This window comes from Miscanthus floridulus, chromosome 17 (genome assembly GCF_019320115.1).
Source record: "Miscanthus floridulus cultivar M001 chromosome 17, ASM1932011v1, whole genome shotgun sequence".
NCBI lineage: Eukaryota > Viridiplantae > Streptophyta > Magnoliopsida > Poales > Poaceae > Miscanthus > Miscanthus floridulus.
Window position 1 is genome coordinate 4,871,095 of NC_089596.1, and position 14,947 is coordinate 4,886,041.

A 14,947-nucleotide genomic window follows, 5' to 3' on the forward strand; every position below is an offset into this window, starting at 1 on the left:
ATTCGACCCCAACGGCTACTTTCTCAGTGGGGCTTATCAATACAACCCCCAACCGGCCATTTGAGAAGTGTGGAGCTGAGGAAACATACCAAGGGTGTTGATACACCATTTTAGTGATCTCCACTTGCATAGTGCTTAGTGTTTTATTAGGTGATTAGCGTAGGTGCTTTGCGAAGTGCTTAGGTTGATTAGACCACCACTTATGCGCTTGCTCTAGGTTTAGGCCTAGTGTTTAGTGTGGTTTGCATACCTCTTACCACCCGGTGCTTGCGAGCACCATTGTTGTACATCGGAGGGGCTTGTAGTCTTGCGAGATCACACCAACCGCGTTTGGGGTGTGGCCGACACCGTGTACCGGAGGGAACAAGGCCCGCGGCATTTCGGCCGGAAGCTTGATAGTGAAGACGGCGGGGAGCATCCGGGAGAGGCTTGCCGGAAGGCACGTCGGAGACCCACTTGCGTGTGGGGATGGCCCGAGGCTATCTACGGAGTTACCCAACTGGGAGCTTGGCCCTTACGAGGGATTCCTTGTGAGGGGCTCCAACGAGGACTAGGGGGAAGCTTGCGTGCTTCTCGATACCTCGGTAAAAATACCAGAGTCGTCGACGGGAGTTTGCATATCTCTACCTTGCTCTTTAGCTTCCTCATTTACATTAATTGTATTACTCCTTTTGCGGTAGAGATAGCAACACACTAGCAAAACCGTAGTTGCACATTTAGATAGTTTATCTTTTGCATAGGTTTTGCTAGGATTAGAAAAACAGGCCATAGTCTAGAAGTAGATTTTTAAGTTGCCTAATTCACCCCCCCCCCTCTTAGGCGTCACGGTCCCTTCACTTGTCTTTGGGTTTCTTGTTTTTCTTTCTTTCTGCAGCCGCCATCTTTCTTTACGCAGCTGCCATCTTTCTTTCTATGGTCACCTTCTTTCTTTCTTCAGTCGCCTTCTTCCTTTCTTCAGCTGCCTTCTTCTTTTCTTCAGCTGCCTTCTTCTTCTTCTCTTGCTCCAAACTTTTCCTCTCAAAATATTCTATTATTGTCCTGAATCTCTTTGGGATTTCTGGCCTTCCCTTTGTCTTTATTCTTTCTAGGTCCTGAATGTCTGTCTCTGATTCATCACTTTCTTCTGGATCCGCCATACTGTAGCCATCTTCCATCACTTGTTCTTGTTGCCTACTGTGTCCTTCCTCATGACCTTGTTGCTGATTGTTACCATCAATTGTCTGCTGGGTGCCAAAAAGCACATCCAGTTTGACATCCAGCTTGCTGAACTTGGACAAGAGGTACTCCATTGATATCTCAGTTTTCGATCCTTTTGAATTTAGGATTGCTAACTTCCTGGATAGCACATTGAACCTCAACAATGCACTTGTTGCAAGGGTCTCCTCTTGCTCTCTTCTCACATGCACTCTTGTGCTCTTCTTTCTCCACCTATCCTTTATGTATTTTTCTGGAATTGTGCTTATTTCCTTCTCAATGATCACTTTTAGGATATGTGAGCAAAGAATTCCATCTTTGCTGAACTTTGCACAGATGCAGCTGAATTCTTCATTTCCCTCTATCAGATCAGTCTGAACTGTATATCTCCTGATTCTGTGCACATTGTGGATTTGGTTGCTCTTGGGCCAGACCTCAAAAGTTTTCCCTTCCTCAGTCTCCTTGTAGCTTAACCTTGCTGTTGCCTTCAGCTGTACCTGGAACTTCCTGAATATGTTCCGGTTGTACAGCTCAGCAGCTTGCTGTTCAATTGTGTACCCAAAAATGAATTCCTTGGGTGTTTTCTGGTTGCTATAGCTTTCTTCTAGCCTCTCGTTTTTGTTGATTGTTTCAATGACACGGTCGTATTCTCATATGAAGCCCATCATGCTATATGTCGGCCCAACATTGTCCTTCATCCTCGAGTTCATGGACTCGCTTCTGGATGTGGCTTGGATGAATGGGAAGAAGTCATGCTTAGACAGGAATGAACCTATGCCTCGTTTGCCATATTTTAGTCATGTACTTGTTATTCTACAGATTCTTGTCTTCGATCATCTTCACCCATAATGTTTCAAACTCTTCAATTGTGAGGCTATTGTTTATTATATCCTCAAAATCCTCATATAGGCCTTCATGTTGTGAGAAGACCTTTGTGTTTCTATTGTAACACTTGCTCTTGATATGGAACAGGTAGTTTCTGTGAGTTGCATTGCTAAATACTAGCTAAATTGCAGATTTCATCGCTTTGTCCTGGTCAGTTATTACCGTCACTGGGTGCTTCCCTCCCATCGCTTCCAAGAATGTTTCAAAGACCCACAGAAAAGTTTCTATGGTCTCATCATGCAGGAAGGCGTAGCCAAACAAACAACTTTGTGCGTGCCCCGTTATGCCCACGAATGGAGAGAAGGGAAGGTTGTATCTGTTTGTCATGAAGGTGCTGTCGAAGCTTATACATTCACCATACTCTTTGTAATACTCGATTGAGCAACCGTCTGCCAAAATAGGTTTCTGACTCTCCTTTCTTCATCTAGGTCCAGCTTGTAGAAGAAGGACGGATCTTTAGTCTGCATCTTTCTAAAGTAATCCAGCACCTTTGTCATGTCTGAGGCCTTGATCTCTCTGTTGATTTTTGTCCTGAAGTTGTTGATGTCCTTCTTCTTCATTGGCAGGGCTGTGGGTCCTCCTCTGAGGTATGACAGTATGCTCACCATTTGTCTTGTCGGGATGTTGTTGTCATTTAGCGTCCTGATCAGCCCCTTCTCCATATCAGTCATGTATTTGTGCCCTGAGAACAGTGTGTCCCGGTCTCCAGGACGTAGTTCATGGTTGTGATCCAAATCTTGATGCATTATGAACCATGGACCTCCTACCTGTTCCTCCCTCAGTGTTATTGTACAAGGACACTCTGATTTTCCCTGGACACTGGTGTTCCTTTTGGCTGATATCTTCTTTCCAATCTGCTTATCTACCTCTGCTTCTTCTTCTTCAGTGGACTTTTGTTGATGTGCTTTGCCTAAATGGGTGCATTTCAGTTCTACTTTTATAATCTCGTTGTCTCTCTTCTTAGCTATTATCCTCATTGAATGTTTTACAGCAAATTTGAAGCCAGCCAGAAAAGCATAGAACCTGCAGAAGAGTTCGGCAGCTGCTCTACTCTCAAACTTCTGTAGCGGCTGAGGTGTGTATGCGCTGTCAATGGGCCCATTATTTCCTTCTGAAGCAGCAACCTTCTCTGCGATGATGAATTCATCAATCTCCTCTTCTGTCAGGAATTGGTTGTCATTGGAATTGTGTTCATCTTCTGTTGCAGTTGACGTAGCCTCTGTGGTTCTTGATATTGGTGCACTGATGCTGCTGAAGCCATTTTCTGACGCTGTGAGTTCCTGTTCATGTAAATATGTTATTAGCAGTGTGTAGTTTTTCAGATCATTGGAGTTTTGCATTTGCAAACATTCACTACGCACTGAAATAGGTGTAGAAAAGAATAATTATTTTTTCTGTTTACCTCATCAATGTGCATGTTGTTGAATATGTCAATTTGCCAATGATGATTTTCATTTTTAGGTATGTCCTAGAGAAAGCTTGGTATTTCTTCATCATAGTGACCACCAAAATCCTGTGTTGTACACAGATAAGTCAATTCTTCTTTGTTTGATGGCTGTAGTGCATTACTTGTATTCAAGCAATTTTGCTGATGCATGTGTGGCAAATTGTTGTGTTTGTGGACATGTACCTAGTATGCCATCCTTGAGTCTGATATTGATGAATCTGGTTGGGGTGCTAAGGTTTCTTCAAGAGCATTCATGTCATTTGCAATTAGCATGTCTGTTAACGATCCTTGTGTCGCTTCATGTACCTGTAATAATTATTTTAGAAATTGCACTTGTTCTAAGCTGAGATTACACAATCTAGCACTAGTAATTTTGCACATGTTTGTTTTGTAATTATGTACCTGCATGGTACCCCTTTCTGTGTGATCAATGTCTTCTTGTGAGCTCATAATTTGCTCAAGCATAAGCTCAGTCAAGCCACCCTGCATGGAAATAAATTTCTGTTCTTTTAAGAACATGTATCTGTTCAGATTCTATCAATCTCAGCAATGATTTGCTCACCTTTTTGATTGTGTATGGGTTGAAAAGGTGACTTGAACTAGTTGTGCCTCCAAATATCTAGAAAGGATCTGAGTGTGCTGTCATCATAGCTTCAGTGTTAATTGAGTTGGATAATGTTGTATAGTCATCGAATCTGCTTGTTGTCATGTACAGCCTGTTCTGCTTCATTCAAAAACTAGATGTGATTAATTGTTGTTTCTGCATTTGTAGCAGATCATGGAGAAAAGTACATAATTTTGCAAATTCATATTAGGAGATGCATTATGTGTACCATGTATCCAATTGAACAAATGGATGGCCATTGCCTTATGTGAAGAGAACTAATACCTGGTTCATCTGAGCCATCTTCTCCAGTGCTTGTTGCCACTTGTTGATCCCTTCAACTGTACTGAGATCATAGTTTTGTTGTGAGGTGTCCTCCATATTTTGAAATCTGTTTTTATCAAGAGCTGAGCTGAGCTGAGTAAGCAAAGATACTGACATATATGTAATTCAATCTGTTGCAAGGACAGTTTTGCAGAGCACTGATTGCAAGGATCTAAGAACTGGAAGTAGCAGAGTACACTAAAACATGTGTCCAGTCTAGGGATTATCAAAGATTGTTCAAAAAGGTAATGTAACCACCATTCTACTATTTTTATCTGCTGAATTGCAATCTAAAGAAGGAAAAATTGTTTGCACAGATTGATTTCAGACCATGACTTGTTTGATGATGCCATATTGCAGGGATCTAACTCAGCAGATGGATGGATGTCTGTTGTACTGACCTTTATTGATGTTGAGGTGAGTATTGCCTCCTTGGATCTTGAGATTTCCCACGTTCCCTCATGCTTTGATCTGGTTTCTCCCCTTTTTGCCCTGCTGTGCGTGAGGAGAGTAGAGCTCCTCCTCACGAACAGATCGGTCGATCTGTTTCTGTGTGCGTTTGCTTCTCCACCAAATTGGTGGGTGTTTTAATGGACTAAGTTGTTTCCTATCGGGCTGATGGGTTTGGGCTTTTTTTTGCAGGTTTATGGGCTACAACAGCAAACAACTACAACCAGAACAGATCTGTCCTGTTTTTTTGGCCTTTTTGACACATATTTGTACTCAGATTACAACAAGTACAAGTACAATAGCCCACAAAATTCGTGTGTTTTCCTGCCTTAAAACACTTGGTTTTCCAACTGGGTGTTTTTTGTGTATTTCTCAACGGAAAAACACACTGTTTCCTTCTTTCTGTTGCCTTGCCTGCCTTTCCAGAATCGTGTGTTTTTTTTTTGCGTGGAACACTCGAATTTTTGCTGGGTCTTTTCCGTGTGTTTTCCGCGCAGGAAACACGTGCATGTTTTCTCCCCCTGAAACACGCGAGTTTCAGGTAGACAAGCCCTATATTAATTAATAATTAATTAAAACCCTGGTGAAGCTAGAGAGACAACGACAAACGCTCACATGTCACGCATGACGCACGATGAGATACCACCAAGCAACCTAAAAAGTTATACTGCCCAAGTGAAAATGCTCCTCTCTTTACACTACACAGTACACACACTGCTGCTCCTAGAGTTACTGTTGCTTCTAGAGATCGACTAACTTCAGCATCTGAGATACTTTAGTTACACAAATTCTCCCTAGAAATTACACAAAAATTGTCATCGTAACTCTAGTATGAGTACAGTGTAAATCCCGTATAAATTGATAGTAATTAAAAATTGGGGATATGTGGGATCTTTTATTTTTATGTTTTCTCAAATTTGCCTTTTTGCTTTGCATTGTTGCAAAAAGGCCCATATAATCATGTTAATTTACATTCCACAAATTAAATCTGCATTTTATTTTATTTCACTTTATTTTGACATCTTCATACACTTTGTTCCTAGACATAAAATTTATTTTGTTTCCGTTTATTTAATTTACGTCATGGTGATTCTAGCTTTTGGATTGCGTCTGCCCTGATTTTTCTAGGGTCCGTCTATAGGACACTCGAGTGTTCAAAGGCCCGAGAACACTCGATTTTTGCTCTTCACGCCTTCATCCTCCTCCCGACGCTTCGCTGCCCGCTGCCCCGCCGCAGCGCGGTAGGGTCTTGCTGGAGCTCCACGGCAGAGACCCTACCACACCCATGGCAGCCTCCTTCTCCCCCTTCCCCCGCCCTTGTCACGGCCATGGGCACCCCCGCCCCGACTTTGCCCAGCCTGTTCTCAACTACGGCCCCGACAAAGCATGGAGCAAGACTTGAAACTATAGATAGGTACACGATCTGTTGTCCTCAACTATGGATCGGATCTAGCTACTGTCATGCATGCATCTCCATGCATGCGAGCTTCAAACGCATGTGCCTTCAATTTGTTCGGTAGGAGGACTACAACAACAATGCATGCATGTAAATATATAACATGCATATATATATATATATATATATGTGTGTGTGTGTGTGTGTGTGTGTGTGACAATGTAAGGGTAGCCTTGAGTTTTACCGCACTTCACAAACTCGGCCAGACACAACATAAATTATTGCATTGGCTATACTGCCACACTAGAAATATAATCATGTCTACCCTATATATAGTTTGACTTTCAGGGGCGATTGGTAATTTGAACGGCCCTGTAAATTTTCATTTGAACTTGGGCGAATACAAAATAACTATATATCAAAATTGTGGAGCTCGAAGAGATATAAAACTTTTATAGTTAATGACTTTTTATTGGAGATCATTAAGGTCCCAAATATACGTTTTAAGTTCTCAGATTTTTAAATTCAAAATTTTAAACTTTTTTTAAACTAGCCATGATGTTGGAACATGGTAATAGATGAAAAGCTAAAATATTGTACAACAAGCTGTAAAGCCTAGCTAGCTAGGGAAATTTTAGTAGGCTTTAATTTGTTATAAAAAAATATAATTCTTTGCATTTTCAAATACCCAGCCTCAATAAGTCCTGAACCGTCCACTAGCTAGCAGGTCGATCTACTAGGCGCTAGTGTCCAGTTATCCACTGCTGGGCGGGGCTAGCTGTCGGCGCTGCAGCTAGCCCTAGCCTGCAGGTAAGGACGGCCGGCACATTGCATGAGACATGCAATTAATGACGTCCATGACACCACCAGGCTGGCTGCAGGCGGGCATCTACTAGTCATCTCCCATGCTCCCTGCTGCAGGCAGGCATCTACACTGTGAGAAGGCAATCCCTGCTCCGATCCGCGATTCGGCTGGCTCCCAATCCGGCCGGCAATCCCTGCTCCTCCGTTCCACGATTCGCAGACTTTCCTCGTGTGTATGGTACTCGTGGCTGCAAATAAAATAAAGCTGATGATGATGTATACTCGTGTTCAACACCCAACAGTATACTCTTGGCTGGCCGGAACCGGAGGAGCCTGGCTCCTGAGCACCTTATATTAATTAATAATTAATTAAAATCCTGGTGAAGCTAGAGAGACGACGACAAACGCTCACATGTCACGCATGACGCACGATGAGATACCACCAAGCAACCTAAAAAGTTATACTGCCCAAGTGAAAATGTTCCTCTCTTTACACTACACAGTACACACTGCTGCTCTTGGAGTTACTGTTGGTGCTAGAGATTGACTAACTTCAGCATCTGAGATACTTTAGTTACACAAATTCTACCTAGAAATTACACAAAAATTGTCATCGTAACTCTAGTATGAGTACAGTGTAAATCCCGTATAAATTGATAGTAATTAAAAATTGGGGATATGTGGGATCTTTTATTTTTATGTTTTCTCAAATTTGCCTTTTTGCTTTACATTGTTGCAAAAAGGCCCATATAATCATGTTAATTTACATTCCACAAATTAAATCTGCATTTTATTTTATTTCACTTTATTTTGACATCTTCATACACTTTGTTCCTAGACATAAAATTTATTTTGTTTCCGTTTATTTAATTTACGTCATGGTGATTCTAGCTTTTGGATTGCGTCTGCCCTGATTTTTCTAGGGTCCGTCTATAGGACACTCGAGTGTTCAAAGGCCCGAGAACACTCGATTTTTGCTCTTCACGCCTTCATCCTCCTCCCGACACTTCACCGCCGCCCGGCCGAGACCCTACCACACCGTGGCAGCCTCCTTCTCCCCCCTCCCCCGCCGCCGTCATGGACATGGGCACCCCCGCCCCGACTTTGCCCGGCCGCCTCCTACGCTGTCGGAACCCTAACCGTTGCAATCCAGCCGTCTCTACGGCCTAGCCAGCCCGCCTCCCCGAGCCCCTTCTAAGCCCGCTTGAGTTAGGGAAGAAGTGGAGAGGCCAGAGATGAAGAAGAATGGGAGGGAGAGGAATCGAGTGTTGAGAGCGAGAGGAACACTCGAGTGTGTTATAGTATTTCTCTTTTTGTAAATTCGTGAATCACATGGTTTTAAATTCCAAGTGAGAAAAGCTCTGGAATACATGATTTGTTTGCTGTTATTGTAAATTCGTGTGATTTTGGACATGCAATCACACAAGTGACCAACCACCTTTATAAATATTAATATTGTTATATTATGTCCACACGAATAATGTTTCACGGACGGTGGATCCATATGTCAGGATGTGTGGGGGGTACGACCCCGGATACCCACGGCAGACCACATGGGCTACGCCCCCAGGGGCAGCCCGGCCCACAAGACGAAGCCTTGCAGGGCACGACTCTGCTCGGCGCCTCCCGCAAGATACCGGGAAGATATCCTGAAGATACTATGAGATCTGTTAGGATGCGTATGATCCCAAGATTCCTGTAATCTGTTATTACTTTTCAGTTATCTCTCAGATCTAACCGACTTGTAACCCTGCTCCCCGGACTATATAAGGCGGGCAGGGACCCCCTCCAAACTCACGCAATATCATACGATAGCTAATACAAACCAACAGACCACAGGAGTAGGGTATTATGTCATACCGACGGCCTGAACCTATCTAACTCGTGTGTCTCTGTTGCCTTCTTGTTCTTGATCACACGCTTCTCTGCCGATCAATCTACCTTCGTGGGATATCCCTCGGAGGACTGCCGATGATATTCTATCGACAGTTGGCGCGCCAGGTAGGGGTGTGCGTGCTGTTTCCTTATCGAACAAGATGGTGTTTTCCGTAGGCTCTTCGTCCCTCCAGCAGCCCGGCTAGATCTTCATGGTCGGATCGATCTCGTGGATCATCAACGCTGATGGAGTCAGAGAGCTCCTCGAACCGGTACAGATCAATTCTGCGCCGATCACCCCCGCACCTGCAACTGTAGATCTGATCTTGATACCGCCTCCGAGGTCACCTTCATCGACGACTCACCACCCGCTTCCTCGCTACCAGAGGAGGCAGATCAACAATGACGATCTGATCGCATCTATCGATCGGGTTGGTCTGAAGCTCGCCGATTGCCTCTCCATCGCCGAATTGGCTCTAGACACTCTGGTTTAGCGCCGGCCACCCTCCGATCCAGATCTATCGGAGGCTGCTCGAGAAACTCCATGGGCTACGGCCCTACCCTTCGGGTTCACCAACGCCGCCGTCGCTTACCAAGATGCCCTAAGGGGCAGATTCGCCGACCAGCTAGGAGATGTCCATCCTCCCACCGACTAGATCGCCGACCAGCCTTCGTCGGCCGTCAACATGCTCCATGTCAGCCGACGCTCCGTAGCGTCCCTCCAGACCATCCCGGAGGAGAATCTGGACTCTGAGTCCCAGGGCTCTACGGAGACCATCGCCGAAACGACCACCGAGCTACTTCTTCCCCCTCTGTTCCATGGCGGCGCAATCTTCAACGTCAGCGTCAACAGCCCCCCTCGGAACGGTGAAATCGAGGAGGAACGCGCCGCCCGCAAGAACCAGAACGTCAACCATGCGCAGCGCCGCGCAAATGAGATTGCTCTCGCGACGGCCGAGCAACAACTTGACTCACAAGGAAGGCCACTCCAACACAACCTCGATGATGAGTTTGTTCGCGTTGACGGCCACGACATCTACAAAACCCCAAGCGCTAATCTCGCAGTGGCCGCCAACGAACTCGCCTAGCTCCCGCAAACACCCGAGGTCACCAAGGTCGCCGCCATGCTTAAAGCGGCACACTGTCAGGTCAATGAGATTCGCTAGGATCAGAGGCCTTCATACTCCACAACCTCGATTCGTCGATCAGCCGTGACAAGAACCGATCGCCACCAAAGTCACTTCACCGACCAGCACCGCGACGACAGGCAACTCCTCTAGGGCAGAGCTAGGAGCAACCGCAATGAACATCACCGCCAACACGACCAGGAGGTCGACCAGGATGTACGAGTGCACCTCAACAATCTCTGAGATGCACGAAGGCGTATCGACGAACGCCGCTTCGGTCGCCATGAAGAAGAAGTACACCACCGCCAGGAGTACGAGCAAGAGTACGGTAACTCAGACTCAGCTCTCGAGCCGCTCACCACCGGCGACGTTGCAGACGACAACACCGACAACCCTGAAGGCCCCCCAGCATTCATAAGGGCACTCCGAACACTTCAGTACCCCCATGGTTTCAAAATCACTGGGGTCGAGCCCTATGAAGGAAGGATGAACCAGACACAGTGGCTACAGGCTTAAGCCATTGCTGTCCATGTCGCCGGAGGAGACACCAGCATCATGGCGAACTATCTTCCCATCATGCTCACGCCAACCGTCATGAGCTGGTTCACAAGCCTTGCCCCAGACTCCATTGGATCCTTGGAAGAGCTAAAAAAAGTCTTCACCGACAACTATATGGCTACATGTACTCAACCGAGCACCAAGCATGATCTCAACCGCATCAATCAGAAGCCATCCGAGCTCCTCTGCAGCTACATCAGACGCTTTTCCGAGATGAGGAATTCTATTCCCAACATCACAGAAGCGGAGGTCATCACCACCTTCATCAGAGGACTCCATTACCGCGAACTTCGCTCCAAGTTCAACCGCAAGCCGCCCATAGGGATTGGCGACATGATCACGACCGCCAACCAGTACGCCGACGTCGAGGAAGCCGAGGTGCACTTCAACGAGGATGCGGGCACTCATCGCCCAACACGTCGCTACAACGACCGCCCCGACGACTGATGCCACAACAACCACCGTTACGATGACCGCAGTTACCATCATGAGAGCGGTCGTGATCGGCCAGAAGGACCCAAGTTTGGTCAAAATCACCGCCGCCGGCCAGACCACATCGTCGCCGCCGTCAATGAACCTCGCGCCAAGCGCAACTACGATGAGCAATACAAGAAGATCCTCGATGGCCCATGTCCCCTCCACAAGAACGCTAGACACAGGATGAAGGACTGCCTCGGCATGGCTAAGGAGTTCCAGGACAAGAAGCTAGACGACGACACCAACGACGGAGCCAGAGGCCGCCGACCACCTAGGGGCAATAACAATGCCTTCTAGGACCACGACAAGGTGGCCGCCACCATCTTTGGGGGCCTCGCCTCCACCAAGAGTAGAAGAGAACGGAAGCTCACCGCACGACGGGTGCTCACCATCACTACAGAAGACACCGCCATCAACCCCAGCTATCACCCACGGTCCGAGGTCCCAATCACCTTCAGCAGGGCCGACCAGTGGGTGGACATCCCCTACATAGGGCGTTTCTCCCTCATCCTCGACGCAACCATCCAGAAAGTGTTTTTCAGAAAAGTGCTCATCGACGGTGGGAGCGCTCTGAATCTCCTCTTCGCCAGAGCCCTAAAGGAGTTGGGCCTCGGGATAGCAGATCTCACACCCTCAGAATCCTCATTTTGGGGTGTCATACCTGGCAGGGCGTCCAAACCACTTGGAGAGATCACCCTACCAGTATAGTTTGGCACGGCAATCAACTACCGCGTCGAGCACATCAACTTCTACGTCGCCGACTTCAACATCGCCTACCACGCCATACTTGGTCGGCCAGCTCTAGCCAAGTTCATGGCTGTACCGCACTATGCCTATCTGGTGCTGAAGATGCCTTTGCCCGCAGGAGTCTTGGCCTTACGGACCAACCTCTCCATCGCCTACGCCTGTGAGACAGAGAGTCTCGCTCTCGCCGAAGCCATCGACCTCTCCATTCAGATGGCTAGCATGGTCACTGAAGCCAAGATGGTGCCCACCGATGACATGGAGATCCTAGAGCTAGAGCCTCCTCGCGCCTCCACCAAGTCCAAGGAAATAAAGGAGGTCGGCCTGGGCCTCGACGACCCCTCCAAGACCATGAAGATTGGGGCTCACCTCGACCCCAAATAGGAAAGCGCGCTCATCTCCTTCCTACATGCCAACGCCGACGTGTTTGCTTGGAAACCTATAGATATGCTGGGGGTACCATGGGAGAAGATAGAGCACTCCTTGAATGTCTCACCGACCGCCAAACCGATCAAGCAGAAACTCCGCCGATTCGCGCTAGACAAGAAGGAGGCTATTAGGGTAGAAATAAAACGGCTATTAGCTGCCGGATTCATAAAAGAAGTGTATCATCCTGAGTGGTTAGCAAACCTTGTTCTCATTGGTGCCGAATAAAGAATGGAGAATGTGCGTTGATTACACTGATCTTAACAAACACTGCCCTAAAGACCCCTTCGGTCTGCCTCGAATAGACAAGGTTGTAGACTCCACTGCCGGCTACGAACTTCTCTCCTTCCTTGACTGTTACTCTGGCTATCACCAAATCTCCCTCAAGGAAGAAGACCAGATCAAGACATCATTCATCACACCCTTCGGTGCGTACTGCTACACCACCATGTCCTTCAGACTTAAGAACACCGGGGCGACCTATCAAAGGGCCATCTAGATGTGCCTCGATCAACAGATCGGCCGCAACGTCGAAGCTTACATCGACGATGTGGTCGTCAAGTCTAAGACCGCCGACAATCTTATCACCGACCTCAAGGAAACATTTGCCAACCTGAAAAGGTATCGATGGAAGCTGAACCCTTCAAAGTGCATCTTTGGAGTTCCATCCGATATACTCCTGGGCTACATTGTCAGCGCACGAGGCATTGAGCCCAACCCTAACAAGGTCTCCGCCATCACCAACATTAAACGGCCAACATGCGTCAAGGATATACAGAAGCTTATAGGCTGCATGGCTGCTTTAAGCCACTTCATATCGCGCCTCGGTGAAAAAGGGATACCATTCTTCAAACTCCTCAAGGCCTCCGAGCGCTTTTCCTGGTTGGAAGAGGTAGACACAGCCTTCGAGCAGCTCAAGTTGTTTCTAACAAATCCTCCAATCATGACGGCGCCACGGCCAGACAAAACTATCCTGCTCTACATCGCCGCTACTTCTCGTGTCGTTAGCATAGCCATTGTGGTCGAACGCGAGGAGGCCGAGCATGCCTATAAAGTGCAACATCCGGTATATTTCATCAGCGTGGTTCTTAACGAGCCCAAGACTCGTTATCCTCAGGTCCAGAAGCTGCTATACACCATTCTGATTACGTCGCGCAAGCACCACCACTACTTCGAGTATTACAAGATCGCCATGGTCACCGAGTTCTCTCTGGGGGACATCCTCCGCAACAAAGAGGCCAATGGCCATATCATCAAGTGTGTTGTCGAGCTCAGCACTTACTCCATCGAATTCAGAAATAGGCCTACCATCAAGTCTCAGGCGCTTGCTGATTTCGTCGCCGAGTGGACCAAGATCTAAGAGCCCATCGCCACCACCTACCCTGAGCACTGGGTGATGTACTTCGACGGCGTCCTTAACATCAATGGTGCTGGTGCGGGCATTCTGTTCATTACGCCGACCAAGGATAAGCTCCGATACGTTCTCTGGATACACTTTTTGGCCTCCAACAATGCCGCTGAATATGAAGCATGTCTCCACGGACTCCGTATAGCCATTGAGCTCGACGTCAAACTCCTCATGGTATACGGGGACTCCGCGTTGATCATCAACCAGCTCAACAAAGACTGGTCCTGCTCCAGCGAGAAGATGGATGCATATTGCGCCAAAATCAGGAAGCTTGAAGGGAAGTTCTATAGTATCGAGTACCACCACGTGGTACGCGATCAAAATCAGCTCGCCGATCACCTATCCAAGTTAGGCTCCTCTAGCGCCGTGATTCCGCCGGGGGTCTTCGTTCAAGATCTTCTGGCGCCATTCATTAAGGAAGATAAGGAAATTCAGGAAGTTCCCCCTGCTGAGCAGCTGGTACTTACGGTACCCTTGCCGGCCACCGATTGGAGGGAATAGTTCATCAAGTACCTCTCCAGCGCTGAAGTACCCGCCGATAAGACTGAAACCAAATGCCTAATCCATCGATGCAAGCATTACGTGCTGGTGGACGACAACTTGATGAGGAAAAGTGCTAAAGAAGGGATACTGCAAAAATGCATCACCCAAGAAGACGGAGTGAAGCTACTTCTTGAAATTCACTCTGGTTCCTGCAGCAACCACGCGGCCTCGAGAACACTGGTCGGCAAAGCTTTCCGAGCTGGTTTTTACTGGCCCATGGCCATCTTCGATGCAGAAGACCTCATCCTACGTTGTGAAGGATGCCAATATTTCACCAAGCAAATACACATGCCGACACAAGAGCTGCAGACCATCCCAGTTTCCTGGCCCTTCGCATGCTAGGGACTGGATATGATTGGGCCTTTCAAGCCAATGCCAGGTGGTTTCTGGTACGTATACATCTCCATCGACAAGTTCTCCAAGTGGATCGAGTATAAACCGCTCGTCTCGGCTACTGCAAAGAAAGTAGTCTAGCTCAACAAAGATATCATCCACAGATTCGGTCTCTCGAACAGCATCATCACCGACCTCAGAACTATGTTTACTGGCCATCACTTTTGGGATTTCTACGAAGAACGGTGCATCTTCATCAAATATGTCTCCGTTGCTCATCGTAGAGCCAACGGCCAGGTCGAACGGGCGAACGACATGATCCTTGATGCCCTCAAAAAGAGGCTATATCAGA

At 47.2% G+C, this 14,947-nt stretch overlaps 1 protein-coding gene and 1 long non-coding RNA gene across 2 annotated transcripts; both read right to left on the minus strand.

The window, feature by feature from the left end:
- Window positions 1–887: 887 nt before the first annotated feature.
- LOC136515118 (uncharacterized) lies at window positions 888–3,496 on the minus strand. The gene is made up of 3 exons (XM_066508811.1): window positions 3,482–3,496; window positions 2,490–3,359; window positions 888–1,736 (listed from the first exon to the last, which is right to left on the minus strand). The coding sequence occupies exons 1-3, from the start codon at window positions 3,494–3,496 to the stop codon at window positions 888–890; spliced, it is 1,734 nt and encodes a 577-aa protein (XP_066364908.1).
- Window positions 3,497–3,729: 233 nt separating this feature from the next.
- LOC136516559 (uncharacterized) lies at window positions 3,730–4,552 on the minus strand. Its single transcript, XR_010774086.1, has 4 exons — window positions 4,416–4,552; window positions 4,089–4,247; window positions 3,929–4,009; window positions 3,730–3,832 (listed from the first exon to the last, which is right to left on the minus strand). It is a non-coding gene; the product is annotated as an uncharacterized lncRNA (long non-coding RNA).
- Window positions 4,553–14,947: the final 10,395 nt, after the last annotated feature.